The 23,183-nt window shown below is 39.6% G+C and overlaps 1 protein-coding gene across 2 annotated transcripts in view; it reads right to left on the reverse strand.

Moving 5' to 3' along the window:
- Positions 1 to 886: 886 nt before the first annotated feature.
- The window catches only part of espn (espin), a 55,234-nt gene continuing 32,937 nt past the window's right edge, over positions 887 to 23,183 (reverse strand). For both annotated transcript variants that reach the window (XM_050064110.1, XM_050064109.1), the window contains 5 exons: positions 20,680 to 20,822; positions 17,629 to 18,003; positions 7,231 to 7,310; positions 5,451 to 5,471; positions 887 to 3,093 (listed from right to left, as the gene is read on the reverse strand). In XM_050064110.1, coding sequence (XP_049920067.1) covers positions 2,946 to 3,093; positions 5,451 to 5,471; positions 7,231 to 7,310; positions 17,629 to 18,003; positions 20,680 to 20,822 — 767 coding nt within the window. In that variant the 3' untranslated portion in view covers positions 887 to 2,945. The remainder of the gene's footprint in view (positions 3,094 to 5,450; positions 5,472 to 7,230; positions 7,311 to 17,628; positions 18,004 to 20,679; positions 20,823 to 23,183) is intronic.

Consider the following 23,183-nt stretch of genomic DNA (forward strand, 5'->3'; position numbering starts at 1 on the left):
CTGGAAGCTACTCCTAAATGTAACATTAAAGTCTCGACCACTTTTTTTGTTTATTTGTTTTGTTACATTTTATTACATATTACCATTATTTTCTACTTAATCCTTATTATAATAATTTGGTCACTGGAGATATTTTGGTTCTTTTTATTGTACTTATCTCATTTTGATATTTAATTTCTTTCCTTTTGTTCAGTCTGTGATGTGTGATTGTACATTGTTTTACATATTATATGATATTATATGAGTTAAAACCCTGTACACGTCAGTTTTCTCAAAGCTATAACTTAGTCAAATATAACAGCAAAAACAATGACTGGAGATTATAAGCTTCGGGTAGCATTAATTCAGTGTATTTTTATTGTTGCACACAGGGGTGTCAAACATACAGCCTGCGGACCAAAACAGGCCTGCCAAAGGTTTCAGTCTGGCCCACTGGATGACTACGCACACCTAATATTAATGCACTTTTGAAGGCCAAGAGGTGTCAGGATTCAGGAGCAGGTTAAACAGAGAGTAGCCTACTTCATGTAAAATGCTGCTTCAGAGGATTTTATCTGACCAGAGTACAGTTGTCTGAAATTACAATGAGTATTTATTGTGGTCATATTTAAAGATGAACATTTCAGGCTGTTCACCGTCTGTTTTGCAAATGGATTAAGTGTTTTCAGAATGTACTTCTTTACATTAAAAGAAACTAAAGGATGTGGAGGTGTTGTTATTTATAGGTTATACAATGATGTTACTGGTCCCACCCACTTGATATAAAATTGTCCTGTATGTGGCCCCTGAACTAAAATGAGTTTGACACCCCTGATCTGTTGGATTTGACTGTACATGTGTTTCTGTTAAAGACAACATAAACACACTCAGAACGTTATTTGGTGATTAAAGATTTATTGTCTTCATTTTTAACAGTCTGAAAATATAATTATACATGAATTAGCCATCATTCTATTCAAGCAAGGCTGAGACATGTAATATAATGCAATATGGAAACAATGAGACGACAAAAATCTGAGAGGGTCGCTATATACAGAGTTTAAATATATATATAGAAAATCAAATGGCAATGACGTTTACATCATTTTCAATTTCAACATCATATGGCATCCGATGAAAGTGATTTAGAATATTATCCAGATGATTCCCCAACCAGGACCATGTCTGCGTATGTTCGATACCTTACATCTGCAAAAATGTACATCTAACATAAATGTAGTAAACATAGAGAATATTTTCCATCATGAGGGAATACTTCATGTGACATATCCGGCATGATTGTGAGGTTCAGTTGCTCTTAAATTTCAATTTCAAATGTGTCTCCTCAGTCGCTCCAAAAACATTCAACACATGTTTCTCCACCTTTCTATGTTTAGCCGCAAATTGGTGACCCCTGCCAAATAAATGTTTGAATCCTAGGAATGCATGAAAACCTGGACCTAAAAGGAGCTGTTTAGAAATGATGGTTAAAATTAGCTGTGTAATTATGAACTGGTATTTGTGTCAGGTCTGTTACGTAAAAAGTATCTGCATGATTGTGAATTATACAGTTCACTGCATACGTCTTGTCTCCTCTCATTTATAATCTGAACTGGACTCTTTACACGAGCGGCTGCAGAACAACCAGCTGGCATTATCTAAAGAGCAGTACATTTTTTATGTCACGGCTGTTTCTGGCAGACAAAGCGCACTCTGTACGTTGTAAGCAGATCTGCTCATCAAAGATTTATCCTCCAGGTTAGTGGGACGAAGGCCGGAAGAGGACACGGGACAAACTGAAGTCTTTTCTCTACTTTTGCAACATTCAGTGTGCAGATGAGACGTCTGGTATAAGATGCTGCTCTTCACATGTGCATGTTTTGTATTTCAAAAGAAGGCCATGTTCAAATAGAAGCCTCGCAGGAATGTGCTCAGATTGTGTGTCTTTGTTTTTCTATTGTGTTTCACTGAAAATCCAGGGTCCTGCGGTCAAATGTGCTTAATAATACATCACAACATGCTCGATAGACATTACGCAACACATGCACGCAACATTTCACATTCATGATCACAATAGCTTAACATATAGGTCACATATAGAAAAATTAAATTGGAAAATTGCGGCTTTTTGTGAAGTGATAATTAGTAAAATTTAATTTGCACAGCTAAATAATCTTTACATTATTTAAAATATGATATATATCAATATTCCAAATCCACAGAGAAATGACAACAAGCTTATCTAAAGACAGCGATTAGTGTGAGTGTTAGTGTTACAACTCTGGCAGTAACATTAAGCCATTAAGAAAGTGTTTCTATGAGCTTGATACAAAAATCTCAGGACTAAGTATATAACACGATGAAGATGTGATATTGTCTACACAGAGAATGCATTAGCTGCTTCATGTTTAAATAAGCCTTTGCTGAGTATGACCATGGAGCTACTTTTCCGTTCATTACATAACAGGCTTTTTCCCCATGGCAAAAATGCTCAGTAGCCCCTTTCCATCGATCAAAAACCTCTTTGTCTGAGTAAATCGTCTATGTGAAATAGCTTTTATTGATTTGCAGGAAAGCAAGTACATAACAGATAACCTTAATTTAGTTAAGGACACATGCATTTATAGCAATCGTCTTAAGCGAGGAGAATCAGTGCATGTCACAGCTATTGTTAGCACTAAAAGACCAAGAGTTTGTTCCCAGTAGACTTTCAATGGGCGGTGGCGGGTCACGCCACTGAAGCTGAGCCTCAGAGCCAGTGTGGACAGCAGCAACTACAGCATGGTCCTGTGTTTCAGGAGGTCAAAGAGTGAGACAGGGTTTAGAGGAGTCAAGCTCTTCCCCACTGTCCAGTGTACAGTGCAGGGTAGGGGATCAGGGATTGGGAGGTGTTCAGTGAAGGCCTTGGGGTGGGTGTGTGAGGTTGGTGGGTGCGGTGGGGCAGAGGAGGGGGGAGACGGCCCAGTTCACTGTTTGGCTATATCCCCTTTCTTCAGAATGATTTGTCGCTGCCAGGGGGCCAGCTTGGTCTCGTCATAGCCCAGGATCCGTAGTCGCTCCTGCTCTGTTTTCTCCTCCATCTCCTTGACCTGTTTGGCCTGCTGCTCCGCTTTTCTAGATGTATGAAGAAAAGTGGACAAAGGGCCAGAAACAAAATGTAAGTTACATTGTAGTGGAAGCTTTTTATAAGGTTTTCTTCAAGTGGAAACTGTTCATAAGCCATCTAATAAAACAATGTCACATTAAAGCAGAGAATACAAAATAATAGCCTATACATAAAATCAAATTGCTAGTTAGAGTACAGATGCAGTTAGTGGTACTCTGATTTGACTTATGTGTCTCGTATGACGTGGGGTAGTATACTTATCCATAAACAGTATATTACATATAGTAGATGTCAGTCGGCATGCCCCCAGTTTGGAGAAGCAGGCTGGAGTCTGACATGGAAGCTAACTAATGTACTGCTGTGGATGGGAGTCAGCATCAAAATGTATTTTAGCCACCTAAAAAGTCCCATCTAAAAATGGGAAATCAATCTCAGTTTAATTTTACGCAATATTGAGAGTATTTTCACTTCTTAACCCTCCTGTCAGATAGCTTCAGTACCCCATCTATGCTCTCATCAAGGCCACCAAACTCCATTGACAAAAATAGTAATTATAGCTCACTGAACACAGGAGCTGCTGGTCTACTGCTGCCTCAATCAGTTAGTTAGTTTGTGTTATTGTGTGACTTTGGTTAATCCAAAACAACCCTTTTAAAGACCAAAGTCACAAAAACAACGCAAACAAAATAACTGTTCAAGGCAGCAGTAGACCAGTGGCTCCTGTGTTCAGCAATGTTAAATCACTGATTTTCTCAATGGAGTCTGGCTTTGAAGAGAGCAATGTTAACAGCTTTATTTTCCGGTTGGAAATCACTATATGACATTAAGCAAAGCAGTGAAAATACTCTCAATATAGTGTACAATTAAACTGATATAATTTTTTTAAGATGGGACCTTTTTTTACGTGGCTAAAATACATTTTGTACCTGACCCCTCCACAGCAGTACATTAATTAGCTTCCATGTCAGACTCCAGCCTGGGTCTCCAAACTGGGGGTGTGCCAGCTGACATCTACGTTAGGTCAATGGATAAGTGTCTCATACAACCCCACTTCTAAAAATCAGAACTATCCCTTTAAAGTATGAGTGCATTTTGACTTGTCTAGCAGGACATGTGAGCACATGTGAAATGTATTTGTTAAGGATGGTTTGGCTCCCTTAAGTGTACCACTAAACCATACCAGTTAGCCAGCACTAAACCTGGACCCTTGAATGAACGAATGCAGTCATTTTATTTTTTTATTTTTATTTTTTCATCTCCTATGCTATGACATGCCAAAATGTCTGCTGTGAATAATGTGTACGTGAGCGCTGAGGTCAGCAGGTGAAGGAGAACTTATCCCCTGCACCTCCCCTGATAAAAAAAACATAAAAGCATGACATTACGTCACTCTGTTGATATCATGGGATTGGCTGCTCAGCCCACGTGGGAATAATTAGGAAACGCTGAAAAGCACCTGTGTGAGCACTTCGGCGGCAGTTGAACATTTCTTGGCAGTCGGATATGAGCAGTGGTGTAGGTCTAATAATAAGTTTGTAAAACGTTTCTTGGCCTGGCTAACTGTACTCATGTACTTTAAACAAGACATTGTTATTGAAACATTTCGGTTCTTTGGGTATCAGTGGATATTCATGAACACCCTCGGCATACAATGTGACCTGTTGCAGCCCGCAGGAAGAGTGTTTTAGGGCCCAAAATGACAGGTCAGTAGTGGTGGTGGTCTGGTGCACCGTTAGCTATCTTAACGCGCTAGCATGAACCCTGTATTAGCTAATGCCGGTTAGCTTATTTGTTAGCGCAAACAAATAACCTGAGGCTTTACTTTTTTCTTCATTTTTCTATGTCTACTTAAGTGCAAGAAAATATGTCCGCCTCATTCCTCAGTAGGGTTAGCATTGAAAAAGCAAACCACACATAGTAACAGAAAAGGACGTTGACCGTTAAAACAGGACGTACGCTGCCTAACGTTACCTTTAACGACTATGATGCTGCCACCTGCGACACTAATTTCTCAGCGCCATTTTAGTTTTTACTCAGGCTTCGTTTCTAGTGTTTGGCTGTTACAAACTATATGGAAGGCAGTATAAACATATGGCCAAGAGTTGTTTCTGTTATTTACCCATGTGTTGGTTTTAATTCATATTCATAACCCTGCTTAATTAATGTTTTCCCTCCCCTGGGCTTGATCTCCATGGGACATAATGTGACCACATCTGTCCACTAGATGGAGGCCTTGGTCTCAAATTCATAGTCCCTCACAAAATTATTAAAATCTGAAAACCTGTTTTCTAACAATTTAACATGTTTCACAAGTAGTTCAGTATTATGTAAACATTACTATAGGGAGTAAATAATGTTTTCTTACCTTTTTTGTTCCCTGTCACATCAGGAGGACATAAGCACAAGAAGAAAAGAGTAAATATCTCAAACAACAACAGTTATTCAATAAGTGAAAGCAAGTAGGACATTATTATAAGGCTTGCCAATGAAAAAATAAAAATGGAATTTTTCATAACTAGCATTACAGTTATATAGCTATATAAAACCACCTTCCCAAACAGTTCAACACATGTTTAATGCAGCACTGCTGAGACAGATGAAGACTGTAGCACAAACTTTGTAAAAAAAAAAAAAAAAAAACCCCCGATACAACCAGACAAATTTGTTATCTTTTCTTCCAGTCAGACATTAAAAACAAGGACACATCTACAATATTCTGTCCTCTCATAATTAAACCATCTTGAGTAAAACCGTCTAACATGTCAGACCAAACTGCACCACTCAAAGCAGCAGCTTTGATTACGTCAGACACTAAGTCCCTAGTGTAAGTGCCATAGATTTCAAAATATCATTATGAACATAGTTACCACCCTCTCCTAAATGTACACTGGTGTCTTTTTTTAGGACAACTTTCTGGTTACAAACTGTCTCAGCAAATCATATGTGTGTCCCTCAGTAAACTGTGTAGGTTCAGTTGCTGCTTGAGTTACATTAGAGTGGGCAAGAGGTGTTATACGTTACTCACCTCTCTTTGAACACAGCGTACAGGGAGCACTGGTGCCAGATATGCTAGATTCAATATCAGTAATAAAACTTTGAGCTCTACCGTGGATTAGTTTGGCAAAATAGGATATGTTTGAATGAATATAATTACTAGTAAGAGATGTCAGGAAAACTGCATCAGTTGTTGAAGCTAACAGGCAAGTAGTACCATGACACTGGAATTTTTAGCTCTGATACAATACTCTATAAAATGCCAATATTTGATACCATAGTCAATATTATGGGAAACTTTGGCATTGAGGGCATAAAATTTAAATTTTCTTTAGAAGATAAATATAACAAGGGTATAACATGATGATTTCTTTTGGTTAGTAGCAGAGAATGGCAGAATGACTGTAGTAAACATTAACAATTAGAGAGAGCGAGAAAGTGCAGCTGATATTGTTGTGTTGATACTGCGGAAAATAACTTTTGAAACCATTTTAATTATTCAGGATCATGTATCAATAAAACAATTTTTTTTTACTTAGTCCAACTCTGTATTATTTGAATGCCAAAGCTAACCTAAACAGTGGCCACAAAAAGATGCGCTTGCTAATCCAAACAGTGTAAAATGTGTACTTCGATCAACATACTGTGCCATCTAACAATGTATGCATTTTTAAGTTTGTCTCAGGTCTGTAAGTTTTATTTTGGTGTATACAGCTTCCAGATCTCCACCTTTTGAATGAGGCAGCATCAATACAAATTAGGGACTGTGTGATGCTATTGCATCAACGCAGGCTGAAATCTCAGGATCATTTCCAGCCTTTGTTAAATAATCTCCTTGAAATCTTCAGACTCAACTGCAGGTGAGAGAGAATCCTCAGTGATACGGTAACTCAGCTCAGTCTACATGATAAAGTGGCCCCAACGTACATGTTGGAAAATTGCAAAAAAATATGATAGTACAAAGTATGGTCAATTTTAGGAGGAGCTCCCTTCCTTATTTCCTGTGTTATCTTGGTGAAGAGCCTTCCAAACACTAACACACTTATAAGTGCAGTGAGCACAATCTCCTCCTACTTGTCCAGGATATAATAAAGATAGTACAAGATAAGCTAAAAAACAGACATGCGGAGCAGCACAGCTTCGTTACTCACCTCTCTTCGTCCATTTTCTTCTTCATCATGTCTCTTCTCCAGGCGGGCATGGATGCCAGGCGTGCAGCCTCCTCCTCAGCCTGTGGAGGGACAGAGGGGTCGGGGGAGAGACAGAGATAGGGGCCCATACCAGTGAGTGAAGGAGTTTAACGGTAACAGCAGCCCTCTTTTCCTGCTTTGCATGACCTCATCCCCTGGTTAAGAAATTACCCTCAGATAAATGTCAAGGTAAATTGGAGTTTTCTTCCAAACAAGTATTGCGTAATGTATATTTGGTGAGATAATGAAAAATCGACCAAGGTCCTTTTTATTGTTTGGGGATCTAACTAGGCTAAATACTTGCTCAGGATCAGCTTCAAATACGTTGTCTCTGTAACTCTCCTCTACATCTGAAATACAGAACATGTACCACAGACTTTGTTGTTGCAGCACACCATCATAAGCATGTGTAGACTTTAACCACATGCTTACTGACACTGATCATTTCTCTGACTCTCAGAGAAATGATCAGTGTCCTGTGATATATCAAGTTCAACCATCATCAATCCTGTCAATATAGTGGGGCCATCTATACATTTTTATGGGGAAACGTTCAAGCCCTTCATGCTGTGAGTCACTGCTGAGTGATACAGCTGAAATTATTAGTACAATCTGTATGTATATCACATAAGACAATGCCATTAATGTTTGATGCAATGAACTGTATCCCACAGTTATGTATTGCATCAAACACTTAACCTGAGTAAAACAAAGTCAACAACAAAACAAAGTCAGTTAAACACTCATTTTAGTTGTAAAATACTTACATCAATTTGTGTTGCAGGTTTATTTTTTTGTCATTTCCATGGTCTTACTTGACAAAGGTATTCACTCAGTAAACCTGCACTAGGGTTACCTGGGCTTCTAGGTGGTTTTAATACTTAAAAATGGCTTTGAAACCATCATCAAAAAAATCAAAGTTCATATGAATGTGTTTCGTGCCTGCAGTCTCACATAAAGCTTCTCTGCATGCTGGAGAGAGCAGGAAAACACCTGCACAGAAAAACTGTAATGAAACGTTAGTCCAGCCTGTTAGTCCAATATACACAATCTCAGATGTCAAATTTTTTTTAAAAGTAGCCTTTATATAAGAGCATATATAGAGCATACTGTGTAAACTCTGCGTACTTACAACAGCAAATAGAGCACACACACACACAATAGGTACTCATCTCCTGTTTCTTTTAAAATAATATAAAGCCATTTAAATGGACAGGACACTATTTATCAGGATGTTCTCAGGGACAGCACACACAAATGGTAACTGGATCCTTTTCTCTCTTTCAGGCCGTAATTGGAGATGGAGCAGGAGAGAAAAAAAAGGCAGCCATCTTGGATTTCTCAGCTTCACCTGACAAGATAGATTACCCTGTTGCATTCCTCTGACTGAAGCATTTCAGTTGCTCTGGCAAACACATTATTCCAGGTAAGATTATCTACACTGTTAATTTTTAATGATTCCCCTGGGAATTGCAGAGCAAGAAAAAAAAACCTGTCAAAGCAAAAATTAGCTGATGGACTTGCTTTGCAGTGCTGAAGTGTGTGCATGTGCACTGGTAATTAATTTACATTTACAAGTATGGGTAGTATTATTACTGGAATAAGACGAGTTACTGCTCATTCACAAGTCACAGATGTACTTGTTATTGGTACTTTAAAATGGGTCATATAAGCCTGCAAAAATTCTGTGATTTTCACCATATTTTTGTCACATTTTGGGAAGAGGGTTCATTCTGCTCAGTCCCCTAAATATAGCTTGTTAGCCCTGTATACAGCCAAACCAATGGGCACTTACAGCCACAGTCTACATGTACCTTGTTAGCAGTATCCAATGCTAATGATTGGTAACTGGCAACAATATTTGTTTCATGTGACTGAAGCAGAAGTTTGACATTGACATTTTAAACTAAAAGTATTTTGAAAGTGACTTGATTACAAAAGGTTATAGTATTGTAAAAAGATATGAATTGTACCTGGTTTTACACTGAGTTGTGTTTTAGAATTTAGAGCATTCAATTGGCTGATTACATCATTCAGTACCACCTCTGTTATGTGAACATTAGGAAAAGAACATACAAACAAACTTGAGTGAGTGGTTTATCAGTGACTTCTCAAACCTCTAAGCTCAGCAATGTTACTGGTATGCACCACCCATCTAACTTACATCGAACCACTCACATTAACATCAAAGGAATACTTCACCCACAAAGTGATCATTTGCATTTCAATTTAGTTACCCTGTGTTGTTAAATCTATCAAGAAAACTTGGTTTTCCTCGCATGTCTCCATGGTGAACAAAGAATCCAAAAGTAGAAAGTTCTTGATGAATTGGAGTGATGAATTTATCCAGCCGCATGCTCAGTACCTCCCAAACACATGCATTTTTGCTAAAACCTTACTATTTAAACACTTCCATACAAGTAGCGTGCTGGGGCAACACGTGTATTTGCCCAGGCACACCACTTGTCCGTGTGTGAGACTGTTGATGTAGAAGTGTTTTGAATAGTTAGGTTCCCGCAAAAATGCATGTGTTTGCCAAGTATTGAGCACACAACTGGGTTAATGAGACTTGAATTGTACTACACGAGTTGTGCGAGAGTTTGTTAGTGGATGTTTTGATATAGTTTTGCTGTTGTTAAACGCATTCCTTGTTTACTTTACTCATCAAGAATTTTCTGTTTTTGGATTCTTTGTTGTCTGTGGAGGCATGTGAGAAAACACAGTTCTCTTAATGAATTCAGTGTAACATGGGTTGAATAATTGATACACAAATGATCATTTTGTGGGTGAAGTCTTCTTGAAGATCATTTGTACAATACTCCATACACACAACTGTCTTTACCAGGTAACTAGAGCACTGAATGGAACCCAGATGAACATGAGGTGAACATGCAAACTCTGCACAGGAATTAAACTGGTTCTGTTAAAAATGAAGTTCTGCTACCCAGCCTATACCCAATGGAACTCAAAATGGTATTAGTTTTTGGAGCAGGTTCATGTTGTCCTTTGAGCCAGTAGACCCAGAGTCAGAGAGTGTTGTCAGTACATTGCATTAGCCTGCCAAGCATCTATTACAATCAATAATAGATGCAATATAAATTGTTAACAGACAAGTTTCTCAAAATCCCCAATGATTCATGTAAAACTTGACCTAGGACCTGTGACTGTGCCTGTACATCATTCTGGATTACAACTGTGAATTGTTCGGCTCTTCTGAGTAAGAAGTTCTGAATTCACGTTCATCAGCTCTCACATTCATCTGGCTAATATTCATACAAAGCAAGTTGACCATGATATTTATTTACAGGTAAGGAGGAGGCTTTATGATTAGGATGTTAGAGAAGTCCTATGCTGGTAGGTAATCTTTCCATATGGTTTTCTAGACATTTAGTACATAAACCTCAGTATAGTCTGCATATTATGTTGAACTTTAGTTAGACCCACAATATCAATTGAAAAATTTAGCAGTCTTTGATATTTATAATCTCCATTGTCTGGATTGGTGTTGACTTTACAGTCAGTTGCATATGTACAAGCAGTGCTGTAAATACAAATATCAAATATTTGACCTTGCAGTGTGAAACGTTGGCACATTAAAAGTGGAACAAATTATAGTTCTGTACATGACCCTCACTGTATAACTTAAATTTAACTGTTGAAAACATTACCACACACCAATTACTGTGCTATTTACATTGACCAAATCTGAAACAAATACAGTCAATACAAATCTATATATATGCCTGTAAGTTGACCAGCTGACTGCTGTCCCTTTTGGGTCGTGAGTCTATCAAGATTCACTGTAACCTCCTTATGGCTCCTCTAAGCCACGGATAGCATGACAGCGGGTGGTGCTAAGAGGGTTATTTGAAGGTAATCTTGATGCTGCGGAAGAGACGCTATGAGAATATTGTGGTTCTTCACTGCTACAAGCGTTGCAGCAGAGCATTACACACTCGAGAGCTTGGCGTTAGACAATGGCTCTTTCATTGGTACATTTATCAGTGTGATTATTTAGGATGTATTAATCTGGCCTGAATTCAAGCCAGATAATTAAGATACTATGTTGGCCATTTGTGTCAGTTCAGTAACTTCAACAATTACAGTAGGATATTTTAGGAAAGAACCACTGAAATTATGTAATCACAAAAATGTCAACAAACTTTATTTCCAACAGCAATGTAGAAACCAAATAATAAATGAACACAAATTTAAATTGTGGAAACTTTAAACAAATCTCCCAGAAACACTCAAATTATAACAAGTAACAAAAAGACAAACAAACTTTGTGGAACAATTACAAATCCAGTCTGATGTTCCATTTAGGTGATAACAGCTTTGTCGAGTGAATGCTGTCATTTGCTGACAGAAAGTTCAAATTTTTGAGTTCTGAATGACGATTGAAAATGCTCTGATCGTTATTTCCAGACCTTGCATTTACCATACCTATTAATCTCTTAATCTAGTGTGAAAGGCACATATTGTATAAACAAAATCATGAGGTCACAGGCTTAAAGACAAGGGGCCCCATTTAAACAATCTATGGCGCAAGTGCATTTAGGGCATATCCAACTCCACTGTAATTAGTCAAACAGCGTGCGCATAATCTGGGCGCCGAGTCAGGTGCAAGGGGCAAAGAGGATGTATTTTGTCCCTTATTTAATTGTAGATGTGTTTTAGGCAGAACATGATTTCAATCAGTCAGTGTGTCTTCTCCTGTTTCTTTAAAGTCAGGTGCGTCTAGACCTGGCACACTGCTATAACATGGCTAATTCAGTATATTGGAGAAGTGAGTGGTTTTCTGCTGAGAGTGATGACACTGCAGCAAATATTGGGGCACATTCAAGCAGCAACATCAAAAACTGTAGTTATAAACTTGACAAAGTAAACAACTAAACCTTTAACTTCTGAAATAATCAGTGAAGTTATGCTGTTCCCGGTGTGTAAATGCGCACAGCGTCTCTCTTAATAGGGTGTCGGACAGCAGTTCTGCTCTCTGCTCTGTTCACATTTTAGAGAATGTATGTATTTTACCATTAATGATGTATTATTTCACCCACCTGCAACCCATCACCTGTATGTGTAACAAGCAGAGTGTACTCATGTTGTGAACCCGCCTGTGTAGGCACATCTTACAATGTAAATAATGTGCCCTAATAGGACATACTGAGCCATTGACAAATATCCCTTAAAATGATATTCTTCCCCCTCTCTAGCTATTTTATTTCTTGAATATGTCTAACCAGAGTGTGATTTGAAGTGAACCCCGAAGTATTCAATATAAGCAAAGTGTGCAGTTTTACCAGTTATTTCCTTCATGACAAAGATGACCTGAACAAACACATTACAAGACTTTTATGGCAAATCTTTTCCTTTAAAACCTGTTTTCCTAGAAGCAGTGTACCATGGCAACCAATCAAACTTAAGTCTCGCTCACCAGACCTTTCTCAAGAAAATAAAGGTCTGGCTGCGCCGACTCTCACTTTAAGATTGGAGAAAAAAACACCCCGGCTTTTTTTTTATTTCTTTCAACCAATCACAGTCGTTCTTGGCGGTGCCACAGCAACGGTGCACTTGCAAAAATATTGCTGGGGGGAAACAGGTTTTGGTGTAACACGCCCACAAAAATATCGCCTACAGGACGCGAACCATGGCAGAAAAATGGCTACATCCCCGCAAGATCAAACACAGCAAAAGTTAGTAAAGGACGTGTTGAAAACTGCTACCGGAGGGTGGCTCGTTCCGCCCAATGAGAGGCTGATCTATGCAGTGAACTTCCGCCCACTCAGACTAATCAAACTAGATTCAAAAAGCTCTTGGTGCAGCACAACTCAAAATTAAATAGTTGTACTAAAATTATGTCTTCTGACATCACAGACTTTCTTTACATCTACTTCAGCATATGCAAACTGTAAAGTAGGTACAGCTAAGTGGATGCTCTTTGCTTTGCCGCCGTTAAGTCCCTTATGTGACATGGCCTAACAGCTAAAACACCAGATTAGTTTCCTCTCTCAGCATACTCCACTTTGCAGGTTAATTTCCCTGATCTTGCTGTTTATGCATTTCCTCTTTGGTTGTACAAGTGAACTGGGCTTTTAGCAAACCTTTAGTCCACGTAGTTGTCAGATATCAAAAAGCTCGGCTTCCTTCTCTTTCCAAAAAGCAAAGCTTCGATCAATGTATCTGATGATCTCCTCATTGCTGAACTCTTTTAGCTCATAGATAACTTTAATTGAGTCTTCTTTATGTTCATCCCTGGGTGGGGGTTTATCGACATGAGGTTCCTCTATGATTTTAACAGTAACAGGTGGAACATCTTTTACTGGATCTGGTGCTGAGCTTTCTGTTGTGTCCTGCAGTGTCTCAGCTTTTGCTGTTGCATCAGTTTGTTGTACAGTTTCGGTTGTCAAACTCTGTATATGGTCCTGCTCTGAACTTTTTCCATTAGAAACCACTGTCTGATTTGATGATGTCTGCGCACTGTTTTTTACATCCCCCTGAGTATTTTCCTCCTTCAGTGTTCCCTGCTGCACAGACTGGCCATTGTCAGGTATGGCATTCTGGGATGCAGCAGGTGATGATGATGATGATGATGATGGAGAAACATTTGATTGTGGTGCTGGTGGGGAAGGTTCTTGTGAGGGTGCAGGATTGGTAGGTGGTGGAGGTGCAGGATGGGTAGGTGGTGGAGGAGGTGGAGGATGAGGAGGTGGGGGAGGGAGTGACTCCTGCAATGGCATAACGGACATGTCAGGAGACATAGAGCGTAGAGAAGCCGTCATCACACCTCCCCCATCATTTGAGTCTCCGAAATATTTGTGTTTTATGTTTTCAAAACCGTCCGTCCAGTCTCTCTTCCCTCTCTCAATTTCCTCCATGACCTCCTTGTGAAACTGCCGTATAACCTCCCATTTATGGCTGCCAAGACGGTCAAACATCTCATAGCACAACAGGTGTCGGAATTTACGCTCACTGCGAGACATGTTCATTTCCAGCAACTGGAAGTAACCAAGCATAAAGAGGTCAAGAGTTAGGCTTTCGTAGCTCACAGGAGACCCGTTGATGTGTGGCAAGAAGTGCTCGGGCCAGTAGATCATCTGGGCCCGACTCAGCCTGCGAATCTGGCGTGTGGGCACTTGACTCATAATTGTCCTCCAGTGACCAATCAGATTCCCTACTACCTGCTTTGACTTCATGAAAAGAAGGAGTTTGTCGTCTTCACTCGTCATCTCCCCACCAACCTGTGCACTGAATTGGTCATAGTCCTCCCAGCCCACATGTAAATTATTTCCTCTCCTGCCAGTATGTTTAGTCCGATAGGACTCGGAGATTGTGTACTTCCGCCAGTGCTCAAGGAACAGGAAGACAATTCTTTCTTTCCTCATTTCAATGCATTCCTGGATGTAGCTTAGATCTGTCTGCACCTCCAAGCTTCTTGTTAGTTGATCATTATTTAAAACAGGGTCTGCAGAAAGAACCTGATTGAACTGTTCAATGTTAGTTGGAGCCATTATCTCAGAGGGCACATACGTCACAGGAGCATGAGATGCAATTATAACTGGCTCTTCAATAAGTGGTAACACTGATTCCTCCACTGAAGGTAAATCTCCATTGATATGGGACTGAAGGACCTCAGCAGAAGAATCAGGGACATCATCCTCACGAATTGTTTCTGGACGATTACTGGATTCACTTACCACAGGGAGTGATCTCTTGCGTTTGTACACCCTGTTTGCATTGTTATCTGCAGACTGCTGATTCTGAATTTCATAATTGGCCTTGAGGTTCTTCACTGAAACTCCACACTGCTTTATCTCCTTCTCTACTTCCTCTCTTGTTGAGAAGGACTGAGATCGTCCAATAAAGCCAGTACTAACAGATCCTGCTGGTTCAGGCTGACCTGTGCTCCCATTCTTTGCTTCTTCTTGAGAATATCCAGGACATATTAGATCCAAGATGTCTATCTCTTTTCCCCCCAGGGTGGCAAGAAGAATGGCCATACTCTTGAGCAGGGTAGAAATCTTGCTGCACCAGGCTGGAAGATCTTCAGCTTGACCATGTACCTGCTTTGGATTGACTGAGAAGTGCCCTTGATTGAGGGCAGCAGAAACCGGTAGAAGCTGGTGAAGCTCCCGCTCCAGTTCTTCCAGCTCCTTCTCGACTTCTGAGACCTTGTGCATGACCTGCAGGTTCTCAATTTGCTTCTCAATACGGTTTAGGTCACTCTCAGTCATCAGTTCCCCAAATGGGCCTAAAATGGCATTGTGGACATGGGAGTAGTGCCATTCCTGAGGCTGGTAATGTCCGCTTGCCGCAAACTAAATCAGAGGTCAAAGGAGACCAAAAGGAAAGAAAAGGGGAAGGAGGGGGGATTCCTTCAGCTCGAGGTTCCTGGTGTGAACACACTCTTCAATGCAAATCCATCTTGACACACAGGGTTTACATGGATTTAGTGGTGCAATGGCACTGCCTCATTACAAACAAAAACTTTCTACTTTTAATTTCTAATCAAAGAGAACAGACAAAGCTATGTCCTTTTTCAATCAATTAGCAAAGTATACATTAATTATACCAGTATTAATATACAGTATATACATATATTAATACAGAATGTTGATAAGTGTTACAGATTTACAACATGTCTACATTTGTAATGTTTTTAGGCACTTGACACTGCAGACCTTTTACATCTATAGTTGCTCAATCTCTCTTTAACAGTTTCTCTCCGCCATTTTTATGAATCAGTTTTTTAATGGTCTTGGTAGGTTTAAAGAGTTACTGCACAAATGCTGAATATTCTGCTTTTGCTGTCATCCAGCAGTTGCATTTTTCATCTGTCTGCAACCAAATTATGATGTAGCCCTACATTATAATGCAGTGTTACATCACTGTACAGATGTTTGTACCTCTAACCACACCCAAAGTGTTTAGAAGTGCAGCAGAGTTGAAACTGTCAACCCAAGAGGTCAGTGCAACAAAGGTTTTTCTGATTAAGGGACTTCTTGTTTGAGTTACTCTTTACATATTGTGATCTTCCTCTCCCAAAAAGAAACCAACCCCAAAAAACCCAGTATTTAGTGTTTTTGTTAGTATTCCTGGTTGACCTGTAGTGTGAATGGGCTCTGCATCACACCACTGAATCAGCATGTAACAACTTGGAGCCACAAAACTCCATCATCAAACACCAGCCCACACTGAGAATCCATTAGTCAAGTGTGTTAATGTTGTGATGGGCATCGTAGCCAAGTATTCAGTTCACTGCACCACAAGGAGTCTTTTACCGTTAATAAAGACTGTACATTTGAAAAACAGGAACATGCATCAAGATTGATAAAGAAACAAAGAAATTATTTGAAAATAAATGAACACATGGGTGCCTACATTTAGAGCTAGTTAAGTCAAATGCTGTTTTGTGCAACAACTATTAAGTTATCTTTAAATGTGTTATTTACAGGGGGAAATATATCACTAAAATACTGTATGACTACCTGAGTTAACTACTGTAAGGCCTGACAGCCGGTTGGACAATCTAATGATGGCACTGCATCTCAACAAATAAACAAAACACTACATGTCACCATCACTATAGGACATTGGAGACACATTTCTACCTGCTTGATTGTTTTAGAGGATAACACTGCAATCCCTTATAACTATAAATTATTAATCAGTCAAATTTAATCAATCAAATCCCATATTGCATGGTCCTTCTTGTATTACATAGGACTAACAAGTGTTCAGATTGCCACAGTTTGAATTACTAATTAATACCTTGTCTAAATACACATAATATTACCACACACTGCAGTGACTGTTAGATTAACAGATGTCATTGATTCTAAAGCCAAATAATACATTTAGAAACAAAGCATGTCTGGTAACTTTGACCATGCCATTTGGTCTGAAGATAAGTACTGTAAGGCAGATAAGGGCAATTAAGGCTAAACAACAAAAATGCACAGAAGCGATCAAGTCCCTAAGTGCAGCTCATTTGATAACACAGAAACACTCCCCTTCAGCTGTCAAGAAAGCATAGATGCTAAATAAACTTTTAGTCTCAACTCCCATTAGATGTTTCACCCACACTAACTGTTTGAATGACAAGTCAAAAAGACAGAAAAACTTACGTCATGCACAAATACTACTAAAACATTCACACCATCTTATTGTTCAAAATCACAAAAATCCACACTCAAATCCAAGCACCAGCTATCCCCTTTGTGTTGTCAATTATCCCAAACTGAAGCTATATATAATCAAGATTACAGAGCGTTGTAAATTTACCACACGACAAATGGGATAGCGAAAGACACGATAAAACATCTACTACTTCCGATAGCCTTGCAACATCGTGCCTACCTTGCGCTTGTGCTCCTCCTCCTCTTGCATCTTGACCTGAAGCTTTCGCACCATCACCTGCCTCTTCCACTCAGGGATCGCTTTCCCCTGTTCGTCATGAGTGGGCACTAGCGCCTCCACATCTGCAAGACTCATCTTCCGCCCTGACTCTGCTCCTGCTGAGCTGCCACTATTCCCATTGATCACAGAGTTGGAGGGCAGTTGCTCGTAACTCGCAGAGGTCGACATGGTCCTGGCAGATCCAGAGCCAGTGGGACTGGGGCTGTGACTGGGGGTGGTGGGTGGGGAGGTGACAGATGTATTGGATGGTGGTGGGGATGACGGCTTGGCTGGTGGGCTGGATGTGCGAGTCTCCGGTGGAGATGCAGTGTTTTCCTGGATAAAAATAAAGACAACAAGGAGAGCATTGGCGATGACCTGACAAATCTGATAACCATGGATCTCTTTCAACCTCTCTTCTAATTTCATCCTTAGAAACAATTGACAGTAGTATTAGGCATTATTGTGGAAAGTTAATGTGTTGCACAATTTCTTACAGATTATGATATATTCCTCTAGTTGGCCTTTACTTACTGTAGCTTAAGTTAAACTCTGTGTATGACCAGGATTGCCAGTTCCTTCTCAGCCATAGAGGAAAACTTTAGTGTATTTTTTAACCTGGACCCTATTTTTTGCATGTTTCTGTGTTGAAGTTACTAATGGAGACAACAATTTTTAAAATGGGTCCAGTATCAAGAGAGACAGCTGCAGCCGGCAGTGGCGAAACAGGCTATGGACAACTGAGCTCCATCAATTTACATCCATTATAAAATGCTTGTTTTTGCCACTGACAGATTGTTAACTTAAATGTCTGACAACATTACAAAACCCTACACATGAATGAATAGTTTTTCCTTATCTTTCGCTCAACTGGTCTGTTTGTTAGTGTGTCTTGCTCAGGAGAAGTCTTGTTCCTAAATGCTCTCTTCAGTGCTCTCTTCTCAGCACTCCAACTCTCATTAACATTTCCACCATTGTTTTTCCTGACACAAGTCAAGCCTTGAGTGAAACTTGGTCACAGTAACTAACAGACTGAGTGAAAGGTAAGGAAAAACGTTTTATTTATCTCTAGGGTCTTTCCGTAATGTTATCAGACACTTAAAGTAACAATGTGAGCCTGTCAGTGGTAAAAAAAAAAAAACACTTTTAATGGATGTACATTGGCGGTGCACAGTTGCCCTTTGTGAATACACTGCAGCCTGTTTTACCGCTGTGGTCTCTCTCAATACTGGACCAGTTTCAAAAATTGTTGTCTCCATTAGTCACTTAGACACAAAAACATGAGAAAATAAGATAAGATATACTTTATTGATCCCCAAGAGGGGAAATTCAAATTCAAAAATAGGTACCAAGTTGAAAAATACTCTAGTTTCCTTTTAAGGGACCAACGTTACCAATGGAATTTGGTTTTGTCTGTCGGTAAAAAGACAAATCAAGTGTTTCAGATTGTGTGATTCTTTGCAAAACTATATTAGAATTAGATTAGAAAGAATTAGAAACTGGGTTAGAAATACTGTGGTTTCTAAATAAAGCAAAGTGTAGTACCACAGTTCCCATAATTAAGATGATCTACACATTGAGTTCACAGAGCTCTGGTGTCCTCTCGCTAACATTGTGCACAGGTTCCAAACTTATTAAAACTTGGCAATTAACGACTTCTGGGGTATTAACCCTGAATCATCAGTGAATTACTTTGTCTTGTTTGCATCAAATTAAATTCAGATTTCTAAAGTTGTACTTATGTGATCATGAAGGAAGCATTACTGAGGGGTCCACTTGTCAACAATGATGTGGAGAATCGTCACAGACATGTTGCTGATCACATTATTCCACCCTTAAGTGATTTGGGATAATTTTGCTTAATTTAATTCTGTTTTTCCAGATTCATGCAAGTCCGTGTGTCTTTGCATGTACTTGTACTTGATTTAAAGCTATACTATGCAGGAATTGTTGGTTACCATTTGTAAATAAAATCACCAGCGAAAGTAAAAGTGTAACAAACTTTCTCTGCTTGGCGTTCACGTTTACTTCGCTGGTGATTTTATTTGTAAATAAAATCACCAGCGAAAGTAAAAGTGAACGCCAACCTCAGATGTACTCTTGTTTTGTAACAAGCTTTCTCTGCTTGGCGTTTTGCCTCAATATATTTCTTTTTTGCAGAGCTGTGCCAGTGATTTTCATAGTTTCCTCTTGGATCTGCTTATGGTCTGGCACCTGATGCTACCTGTTTTATAAAGTCCTGACCTCACTTGTGCACTGTGCCAGGGAATGTCCCAGACATAGCAAAATAAGATGAAAATAAGAAACATAGGCAGAGGATAGGGTCTCTACAGATAAATACACTGCCACACACTCTAGTGGGTCAAGTGATGATTGAAAAGGATTGCCTTTGTATGAGTCTATTGTGTTTTGGAAAATCTTGCATAGTATACCTTTAAAATGAGGCACAATAGTCCCACCTTGAACAGGCAGTGTAACTGTGTAACAGCGCCGAAATTATGTCTGTATAAATGGGACAGCCGGTCTGCAATGTCTGCAAATTGGGGAAACATTTAGGTCCTGGAGCTCCCAACCATTTGAGCAAAGGACGAGATCAGCCACCATATAACAGGGATGGCAAATGATTGTTACTGCCATGTTAATGCAATTGTTATTGTTTAGAAAGTGCTGTCAAAGTGTATGTTATATGTCACAATAGAGGCCAGTGCTGTTGTGTTACACGTCATGTCTGTCAGGTCTCATTTGATTCCGGGATGCCGGCATACTGTCTAAAATCACATACTGGAGTGGAATGATGCCGCAGTTGTTGGGTTCTGCGTAAAAATGCCTATGTGGCATGAAGAATGGACTTTGTTGTGGCCCTACAGCGCCATCTCTGTGTAAAAAGGCCCAGAGTGACATCAAATCCACAAGTGATCGCAATCATTGAATTTTTAAAATGAGCGGTTCTGTAATTTTCAGTGACTGTTGCATTAATGTGTCATCAGTAGTGGTAGAAGGCTGTGGACCTACATTGCCTGTGGGTCCGCTGTTGGAAAAGACAGTGGTGTAGCCTTTACTGTGAGGTGTTGGCTTGAGGCTCTTCCCTGCTTTGATCTCTGCCAGCAGCTCTGAGTTGTCACCAGTGGGGGACATCATGTTGAAAGATTTTGTGCCTGCAGACAAAAGGATGGAGAAGAAAAGTGAAACCGGGTAGAAAGAGAGACAGAATGGAAGGAGAGAGAAATGGAGAGAGTGAGAGAGATACACTGAAGGAGGAGGAGGGAGAGAAGGGTTGGGTGGCATTTCAGTGTTAAATATTTTATCCGATCAGGCAGGTAACAATGCTGACCTGGAGCATGTTTCACAGTGATGGGAGGTCATTATGGTGTACTGAGCCACTGTTTCTTATGGATAAGCTTCATAAATTTCTTGATAGATTTGTCTACTTCGATTGGTATTTGCTTTATAACTTCAGGGGTTCAGGGTTTATGATGTCTCTTTCTGAAACACAATCTGGATTAATCAAGTGGCTTTCCAGCTACCAAACTCCATTGTATACATTTTGAAGACAAATAAACCCATAAGACTTCAGCACTTCAGGCAACTGTTGTATCAATCTGCAGTTGCAGTGAAACGGGATTAAAATGGGAGGAGCAATTCAAAATTATTTCACTACAGTGAACCCAAACAGAGGAGCCACACAATCTCTTTCAGAGTGTCACCTGACGTATTGACAGCTAAGCTACTGCTGAACTTTTAACTTTTTAAAAAGTAGGTTTATGGTAAAATGTATACACTCAACTTCCGTGGTCCCTAATCTGCTTATAGTGAACAAAGATAGAAATTCAGATAGACTTTGAATATGACCTCTATTCGTAATGCGATTACAAAGGAACTTTGTTTGCACTTTTTAAGTACAGACAAAATCAAAGAAAATAGAATTGTTAATCTCACTATCTCAAAGTAGCTTACATGTGAGGCCAAATTTTTTTACACTTAACTTGCTGATGTTTGTAAATGTTTGTCCAAACATCAGCATTTTAAAATGGCAACATTAACACACAAATAACAAAATACAAATATATTTCAACAGCAAACTGTAGTGCCAATGGGAAAGTACCCAAATATGGAACAATAAAGAGGTATCTTTTATTTTAGTTGTACCTATGCAACAAACTTTTGAGACATGGCTAGAAAATGCTCTGATAAAACGAGATAATGTAATGTAACTAGCTATTAATAGCAACTACACATAATTATTTCTTAAACATTTACATGTCACATATATTGGCCCCAAACACACCAAGAGCCAACAGCTACCTCACCTGTTTTAGTGAATGTAAACCTCCAATGAATTAAATATCCTCAGTCCCTCATTGATCACTCATTTTCTACTTGGGGAATGGAAAAAAAAAAAGTCCTCCCGTAAAAATGTTCCCTGTTGAGGTGACCACAATGGTCTAGCAGGACACAAAGCCTCGCTAGCCTGCCACCCCTCCTCACTCTCCCTTGCTCTCCCTCTCTCTGTCTCTCTCTCTCGGGGAGGAGAGAGCAGCTTTCTATTAAAGACCCATCATCACAGTTGGGGGAAATCTAAAGGAATCACCAGTAAGTGGAAGTGACAGCGAGCTATTGGCAAGCCGGCCAGGAATTAACACGCATGCACACGCACAAGTGGACGGATGCAGTTAGGCCCACACACGCACATACACACACATTCACACAGTCACCCTTCAATCCTCAGCTTGTTAGTCCACCCTAACAAACCAATCCTTACTGCAGCGAACCTGACACACAATTCACAGTACGATACAGCCTCACCTCACATTTACTGGATTACAGAGAAAGAAAGAGAGAGGTGTCCAACACCGCACAAGCCTTTTACAATGTACAGTCGTACCCACTCAAACTGTGTCCTGTAAGAAGTTTGTGTGACTGAAACCTGACACACTTTTACAGCAACATGTGACAGCTCTTTAAGGTTATACTGACCATACAAAAGACTTTGAAACTGCTTTTAAGAGACTGAAGTCTAACACCCTCTCACATCTAAAGACAAAGTGAGTTTTGAGTCACACTATAATATTAAGCAAAAACTGGGGATCCTGCAGGGTCACTACAACTAGATTTCCTCTGAGCTTATTTCCCATCCTGCTCCTGGTGGAAAATACCCAAACTCCCTTCAAGAAATATGACATTTTAACAAGTCCTTATGTGTCTGCAAAAAACATAACTCTAGAAATACAGGAATAAAAAAGGTGTCAACGGTATTCTTGTTAATTTGGTATCAATTTAATCCATCCAACGGAGGCTGTGCTAATTTAGTGGAAGGAGTCCCTGGGAATGAGAGGCGAACTCATTCAAAAATTAAGATTTCTCACTAAAATGAGTGCCGGTTGGTGTAACAGAGACGCCAAATTAAACTCTTGTTCACTCCACAACTCCACCATTTTCTCCTTCACGTTTACTGTTTACCAGTTTCACTGCTTCTGTTTAGTGCTTGAGAGAGTGCACCTATTGATTGTTGACAATGT

This window comes from Epinephelus moara, chromosome 16 (genome assembly GCF_006386435.1).
Source record: "Epinephelus moara isolate mb chromosome 16, YSFRI_EMoa_1.0, whole genome shotgun sequence".
Lineage (NCBI taxonomy): Eukaryota > Metazoa > Chordata > Actinopteri > Perciformes > Serranidae > Epinephelus > Epinephelus moara.